We start from the raw sequence: 8972 nt of genomic DNA, 5'->3' as shown, positions 1-8972 counted from the left end.
TTGTTGTTTCTGTTTAAATGAAAAAAACTTTGACTTAAAAGTCCTCCTTGTGTTTTCTGAATGTACGCCGACTTTTTTTTATAAAAATTGTGTTAATTACTTGTGATGCAAGTGTAAATGATGTCATAACTACTTTGTCATCCAGTTATACAATTTTACTAAAGGGAACATCCCAGTAAATTCAAAAGTACACCCTGTTTTGAACCACAAAGCAAGGGCTAAAACGAAAATGAACTAGATACAAAACGTATGAACACCACATAAACAAATCTCACAAATAGACCACACATTTTTCGAGTTAGCTATACCAATAAATGATGGCATTGCCTCCATGGAGCATTAAGTGACACACGAATTTACTGAAACACGAGTCTACTTGGTGCTTAAACTAAGGTGTCAGCCAGGACCTGTTTAAAATAGATTCAAACAAGGTTTCACGTAAGGAAGTTATTTGGGGGGTATAAGTATGTTTTGTACATAATCAAGTCAAAGTAAGTTTTTTTCTCGATGCCATTGTATTCTTCAAGTTGTTAAGGAAAAGATATATCGACATGTTTTTTAGAAAGTTATTTCGGATTATCAGTATCTATTTATTTATAAAATCTAGTCCAAATAAGTTTTTTCTTGCCCAATGACATTGTATACTACAAGCTGTTAAACTAAAGATTTAATATCGACACTGTTTGAAAACATTTGACCACAGAACGATTTTGCGAGCTGAATTTCAATACAATTGATACTAAGTAGTAATCAAGACTAGTAAAAATACATACTACTACTAAAATGAAAGTTATATGTTTTTAGGCCCCAAAGTCGTGCCTGTCTTTTGATATATATTATTATTAGTGTGTGTAAGTATATAAAATAATATTTGTATCTCGTTTGAACAACATAATCTACTTGATAAAGAGCAGTCTGCTATGACAAGAGTTTAGAGTATGCACTGGACTTCTTAGAACTCATTTACAGCATATGTGTTTGTTTAAACAGTGACTGCATACAAACTAAACGGCAGCTCCAATACGTTTTGATCTATACATTCTATGGGTTTTGTCCTGCCGGCTTATATAATCTACATAATTTTGACATAAATAATACATACTAAGGATTAATACTGGAACAATCATATTAGTTAAAAGTATCAAAATGTAACATTCGACGGTTCCAGGAGGTACACCGCACATGTGACCCTTGTAAAGTTGTAAAGTGATAGTAATTTCAAGCCAATGCGGTAAAACATACATCAGATGCACTATTACGGACTTAAATAAGCCAAAATATTCTACGAGGAGGTCACCAATCGCAAAATAATATATGGCGCCTATTTATTTGGGTCCTTGGCTGCACGTTCAAATTGCGCCTCTTCTAATTTCAAATCCTGGACCTGCTGCTACTAAACATTTAGAATCTTGCCATACATTGACATTGTTTTCAAATTTTAGGTCACACTAATTGTAACAGGTGCCTCATTTGGAATGTGCTGCAATCACCTTTTACTTTGTTTGAATAACCATTTAGTTCATATCAACAGAATAAAAGGTATACACTTGAAATGGTTTTATAAAACAATTACGCAATTCAGTTGAGATCATCATCATCATTATCATCGTCATCATCATCATCATCATCATCATCATCATCATCATCATCATCATCATCATCATCATTATTATTATTATTATTATTATCATCATCATCATCAGCAGCAGCAGCAGTATCAGCAGTAGGAGCATCATCATCATAATCATCATCATCATCACCATCACTTAAGGTGTAATATTAATTGGGTTAAACCATAAGCTTCGAGTCTCGGTCTGTCAAAGAAGTATAAGTCATTGTCCTACACTTCGTAGTTTTCCTTTTACTGGAGTCTGCTCATCTATAACTTTTTACACTCGTCTTTAATGGAAGTGGTTAGTCATATTGTCCGATAGTGTGCTGTATAATTGTGCATTTAAAAATATAGCATACAAAGTAAAGACCAGGTATACAGTAAAAACTTAACAATGCTATTCGTTTAATTATATTTATTTATTTATTTATAAAACACAATGTCAACCAAGTATGCTGCCACCAGAGGTACTGCTGCAAAAAGAGAAAGATGCGATTTTTAAAAATGCCATAAAATTGTTATTATACCAACAATGGTGGCTAATTTCCGACATTATATGCTATGGTAATGGCGCCTTGGCGAAACGACAGAACGACAAATACTTTATTTGTTCTATTTGCCGTTCTGTCGTTTTGTCGAGATAGCACCCTACCAACGCACCGTAACGACAAAGTTAAAGTCCTAATGCGACAAAACAGAAGTAGTCTAGTTTTACACAATGTATATAGGTATCATATTGTGGGTCGCTGAAGGAAACGTTAGTTCAAATGATCTAAATAGCTGTAAAAAGTTTGCTGTCTTGACGTGTTGTGTTTCCTCGTTGTTTCGTAAAAGACCGTAATGTCTGGACCTTTAAGCATAATTTAGTGAGACATTAGTTAGACATTCGGTCACGTGGCTTGTCCCTGTGGTCTCCATTGTTTTATTACATTAAATTTGAATTTTAAACTATGTTACATAAAACACCCAAACTTGATTTTTCCACATATAGGCTTATATGTTGTAATTGAATTTCTCAAAAGTTTTTTTTTCTATTTAATATTAATAAATATTGCCCTGGATGTTTTGAGATCAAAACAGAGATAAAAAAATAAGGAATTATGGCAATATTAGATTGCAAAAAAAAATGTTATGACTAACCAAACGACATCATAATAATTAATTATTCATAATTCACCTTATATTGTATTTTTGCTTATCATTACATTCAAGTTCAACAATAATGATCATAAGTAAAATATTTGTTTAAAGTAATATATCCGTATATAAGACAACTGCAACTTTTTGTATAAAACTGGTGTATAACTTTGTTCGGACATAAGTAATCTAAATGCTTATTGATTGGTCAATATTTATCAAATAATGACTACCAACCAATCAAACCAGTTTTATAAATGCGCAAACTTTCCGACAGATAACCTTTGGAAAAATTATCCCAGTTTTATAAAATTGGCTGCTGACATTTTCCTAAATTAAATGGTTTTTTGTAAGATGATGTTGATGGTTTGCTATTTAAGTTATTAATGCACACATAGTTTTTATTTATAATTGAATTATTGTATTTGTCAGTTTATACTTATTAATTTGAGCCAGGTTTTGAAGATAACTGTAAGCTGTTCTGAATCATTTTCCTGTACGGTATAAATTAGCGTAGGTTTTCATTAAACGTTCCCCTGTCTAGGATCGAACCCACGACGCCTTGGACAAATATAATACTCCCATTCAAAGTAGTATAAACTATGTAGATATTTGACGTCCAAACCAGATGATAAACATAAGTGTCCAGTCAAATTCTTAATAAATGCATATTGAAACATACTTTGCAATTGATCATAAAATGACAATTTGAACAGTTCCCTCCCAAATCTTTGATTACAGTTATGCAGTACCTCTTTTCGCAAACATATTGTATTTGTCTATCGCAAGGCGCGTCGTTCCATGCGTAGTCGAAATACTTGACGGCCGAAAGACAGTGCTCAGTCCCGTTTTGATTGTTTGGCTGCTGGGCGCCCCATGTCTGGTAGGTCAACTCGGCACCAGTGCTCTCCCAGATCTACAGTGTATTTAAAAATGTCCTATTACACATAAGCTAGTATCTTTTCATAAGTTTGGTGAATTAAATCTACATTATAAAACAGTATACGTGGTATATGTCAATGAGCCCTTGAGTTTCGCTGCTTATGTTCTTGAAGTGAATGTTGAATGCCGTTTTTCTACAAAAGTCAAACAGATAAAACCTTTTCTAGATAGAACAAGATAAATATAGATTTTTCTTTAATTGTATGCCCCTGTTGAAGAAATTTCCCTCTGCATATGCATCACGATAACTAGACTAACTTAATTTAACGGATGTCATATTTACCCAATGCGCATCTCGTTCCCAATTAGTTCCACCGAGCCAAAATCCTTCATCAACATCCGTGTCTGAAACAGGGGGGCATATGTATAAGAGATCGTCACAGTTAATAAAACTGGGGATCTGGTATAAAAGATCGCCACGGTGTATGTAACAAGGAAACATGTATAAGAGATTGCCACAGTGTGTGAAATAGGGGAACATGTATAAAATATCGCCACAGTGTATGAAACAGTGTAACATGTATAAAAGATCGCCACAGTGTATGAAACAGGAGATCATGTATAAAACATCGCCACAGTGGATGAAACAGGGAAAAATGTATAAAAGATCGCCAAAGTTTATGAAAAAGGGGAAAATGTATAAAAGATCGCCACAGTGTCTGAAACAGGGAATACTACAATGTATAAAAGATTGCCTCAGTGTCTGAAACAGGGAATACTACAATGTATAAAAGATTGCCACATTGTATGAAGCACGGGAACATGTATTTAAGATCGCCACAGTGGATGAAACAGGGAAACATGTATTAAAGATTGCCACAGTGTATGAAACACGGGAACATGTATTTAAGATCGCCACCGTGGATGAAACAGGGAAACATGTATAAAAGATCGCCAAAGTTTATGAAAAAAGGGAACATGTATAAAAGATCGCCACAGTGTCTGAAACAGGGAATACTACAATGTATAAAAGATTGCCAGTGTATGAAACACGGGAATACTACAATGTATAAAAGATTGCCACAGTGTATGAAGCACGGAAACATGTATTTAAGATCGCCACAGTGGATGAAACAGGGAAACATGTATTAAAGATTGCCACAGTGTATGAAACACGGGAACATGTATTTAAGATCGCCACCGTGGATGAAACAGGGAAATATGTATAACAGATCGCCAAAGTTTATGAAAAAGGGGAACATGTATAAAAGATCGCCACAGTGTCTGAAACAGGGAATACTACAATGTATAAAATATTGCCACAGTGTATGAAACACGGGAACATGTATTTAATATCGCCACAGGGAATGAAACAGGGGGACATGTATAAATGATCGCCACAGTGTATGAAACAGGGGAGCATGAATAAAAAGTCGCCATAGAAAATACTAATTTCGCCCCTGTCTATGGAAATTGGATCACCCTTGTCTGATGAAAGGGGATCACCCATGTCTGATAAACGGGGATCACACCTGTCTGAACTTGGAGGTACCCCTGTCTGGTGAAAAAGAATCACCTCTGTCGGATAAACGGTGATCACCCCTGTCTGATAAACTAGAATCAAACCTGTCTGAACTGGGAGGTACCCCTGTCTGGATCACCCTTGTCTGATAAACGTGGATCATCCCTGTCTGATAAACGGGGATCACACCTGTCTTAACTGGGAGGTACCCCTGTCTGGAGAAAAAGGATCACCCTTGTCTGATGAACGGGGATCACCCTTGTCTGATGAACGAGGATCACCCCTGTCTGAAGAGCGGGTATAACCCCTGTTACTATAACGATTGTTACACTGGCACCAAGCACGGCTTAGGCCGTTTTCTTTTCAAGAAACATATATGAAAAATAATGATCAAAAAGGAGGAGAAATTAAGAACTGTGTTGTACATATAACTTACGGTTGAATGTTAAAGCTTGCTTATGGAACCAACGCTGTTCACTCTCTGTCTCGATAACGATCAGGTCGCTCGAGTGCCACTTGCAGAATAGCTGTGTGGGGATGATATATACATGAATAACATATATCATTCAACATATATTTATTGGAGCAAGGATTGGTGGAGTTCGGAATTGACAGCAATTGATACCCTTGTTATATGGTATCCCCATACCCAGTATTCCCCCTTGCAGGTGCAATATCTGCCAACACGTTCGAAAATAACTGGAATGCAGCTATATAAGAATGCGTTTTCGGAAAACACGTTTTTTTATTTATGCAACATGGTATCATATTGTTGTTTCTATTTCAAATAAAAGACACTTTTCACTTTTGATTTCATAGCTACTGCATACTTTTAATGTCCATTGCAAATGATGGTTTAATTTCACCTAATGCCTGTCCATTTTTATGTCCTTTGTCAATGATAGTTAAACTTACATTAGCGGATGCCAAGTTTTTTTTATTGTTATTGTATATGCTGGTCTCTTTTCCCCGCTCATAGTTTTCTATTACCATTGCAAATGATGGTTTAAACTGCACTTGCGGATGCCCACTTGTGTACGTCCATTGTAAAAGATGGTTTGATTCAAACCCTAGAGACTGACCAATTTTCTATGTCAAATTCAAATGATAAGTTGGCTTACCCTAGCGGATGACCAGTTTCTATGTCCATTGCAAATTTATAACAACTTGAAGCATGGGAAATCAAACCAAATTTCGGATTTCCCATGACCATTGCAAATGATGAAATGATAGTTAGGCTGACCCTAGCGGCGAATAAGTTTTCTATGTTAATTGCTAATGATTGAGTGCCCAGTTTTATATGTGCAGTGAAGGGATGTTATGACCAAATCCTTAGCGGTTGACCACTTTTCTTTGTCCAATTCAAATGATAGTTTGGCTTACCCTAGCTGATGACCAGGTTTCTATGTCCGTTGCAAATTTATAACAACTTGAACCATGGGAAGTCCAACCATCGGTACAGGCGCAGAAAACTACAAATTAATATCAAAAGAGATAAACTCAAACTGTTATTTAGGAATCCAACCAACTAATATATAACTTTTTGATGCCAAACATAGATCTGGTGACCCATATTAAATAGGTATGAATTAAGAGAGTTTTATGAGCAGAGATTTAAACTGTAAAAATACGAATATAAATTTTCTTCAAAAACAGGGGATTTAACGTCCTAATCAATTTGTTATAAAGATTGTAATTTATTTATCTATAATGTACTTGTGATCATGTGTTGTATACATAAATAGTGAGCTGGCATTCTTTTCAAATGATAACAAACTAATATGGGGACAGAAGGCATCAACATACAACATAAAGGTCAACTTATTTATCGCTCGTATTTTTTATGTATATCTTCACAAGTTTAGGAAGCACATTCGTCCAGCCCTTTCGTTACGCTCTCAACTATTCATATTTAGTTCAAGATCAGGTTTGACAATACACGGTTCCCTGTCAAAGGACTGGCTAATACCGCTTTGCGAATTTAAACACTCCACGATAACTTATTCTTTAGAACAGTTTGTTCAATTTTACAAATACTTTACTTAAAAGTGTTCCGGTGGATTATTTTGATCATGTTTATAGGGTTATGATGGTGTCTGTTTAGCGCAGCGGTAAATGCATTACATAATCACTATGGCGACCCGTGATCGACATCCGGCTTGGCGATGTGAGTTTCATCTTAATTAAAATCTCCAACTTACCTTGAGCTATCAAAGTAGCGCCAACAATTATCGAATTCCACATTATTAAGTTTTTTGTTCCGTGTTGTTTAGCGTAAGAAATGTTGTAATGATAATAATTTCGTATTTCCCGCGATATTAAATAGATAGAATGTTCCCAATTTTGTTCTCATTTTTGTTGCACCTTTTGTTCTGATAGATATGCTGCGCCTTTTGAGATAAGTCTTGATTTGGAATGCACTATAGTACATAATCAAGATAGCAATCCGTCCCGCATGGGATTAAACTGGAACCTATGTATACAGTTTTTATTCAACCTGATGACATTGCCGACAGACATCATTAAAGGTCAGATAATTGACGCTCATCTTGCTTCTACTATTAATGACCCGTTTATATGGTTTGACTTACGGCTTTAAAATAGGTTTCTAGACGCTTAACTATAATCACTGTATGAATAAAGAAAGTTCACGTTACAACGCAGTATGTTTTTATAATATAAACTACACATCAAAATATCTTATCGGTTAAAGTATTAACGATAACACATAATTATTAATTCTCGACAAAAGTTGTCTTCATATGTATGATTTTTAATCTTAAGATAAGCCGAAGAATGCACGTCTTTTTAAGGACAACGGGGACAGGGTAGTAACTTGTCATCCTAATCGTGAATGTTAACAAAGTCACAAATATAACAAGGTATCCAACCGAGTCACAATCGCTAAGTCAAATACATATTTATCAGTGGTAACGGTATGCGTTATGCGGTTCTTTATTATGTTAAATATTTTTGCGCTTATCAAGCCAGTAGAGATCCATCGCCGAAAACGTTTACCTATGGTCGTAATGGGATCCCGGAACATCCCCCCACATGCACAAATACACACTTCACAAAAAGCAGTTTTGGTGGCCTTTATGCCAAAAGAGGCCGTGCATTGGAGGCACCCATAATTGAATCTAGTAACGTTTTAAATACTTTTAAACTACATCACTAGGAAATGTGAACATCTCACATTTATAGCTAGAGTAAAGGTAATTCAATTAAACACGATATTTGCTCGAGGGCGTTTTGACTGTTTGCTGTAGGAAAAATAAGGCAATAACTGTAAGGCAACACATTTCCATTTTCTGCGCTATTATCATTAATGATTATTTCCCTCGGTTCCTCACAAAGATCTATTTATGATTCTTCGGCTTGCTCTTAAGTTCACATTAACGTTCGAATCTTATGAACGTATTAAAATAAAGTGATCTTTTAATTTGCCATATTTTAAATCGCACAATACTCCAACACTCGTACGTCCAATTGTGTAACCCCGTGCATTAATTATAAGTAATGTCATGTCAGAAATAGATCTGACGAAGCCTGATTTCAAGAACGTTCAATAAAACCTGGTACACTTGACGCGCACATATATATGGCTAAACATTACGAGTTGTGCTCCTTGATCGGCTGAAAATCCAACAAATGAGCGTCGGCATTGATCAGTGGCATTTTTTTTATCATTCTTTACTTCGAATTCGTAAGATAATAGAAGAAAAAGAAAAAATCATCGTTAACATTTTATTAACATATGTAAATTGCATATATATACATGTCAACATCAATTTTTGAAAAAAGCTGAAACTGTGAATG

General features: G+C 35.3%; 1 protein-coding gene across 1 annotated transcript; it reads right to left on the bottom strand.

Moving 5' to 3' along the window:
* Positions 1–2021: 2021 nt before the first annotated feature.
* LOC128240233 (perlucin-like) lies at positions 2022–7430 on the bottom strand. The gene is made up of 6 exons (XM_052956763.1): positions 7355–7430; positions 6537–6625; positions 5590–5680; positions 3975–4036; positions 3502–3665; positions 2022–2085 (listed from the first exon to the last, which is right to left on the bottom strand). Exons 1-6 carry the CDS (start codon positions 7395–7397, stop codon positions 2055–2057), a joined length of 480 nt encoding a protein of 159 aa, XP_052812723.1. The 5' UTR covers positions 7398–7430; the 3' UTR covers positions 2022–2054.
* Between the last annotated feature and the right edge of the window lie 1542 nt (positions 7431–8972).

Source organism: Mya arenaria, chromosome 7, assembly GCF_026914265.1.
Source record: "Mya arenaria isolate MELC-2E11 chromosome 7, ASM2691426v1".
Lineage (NCBI taxonomy): Eukaryota > Metazoa > Mollusca > Bivalvia > Myida > Myidae > Mya > Mya arenaria.
Note: the sequence above shows the minus strand (reverse complement) of the source record. Positions and strands in the feature narration are given on the sequence as shown.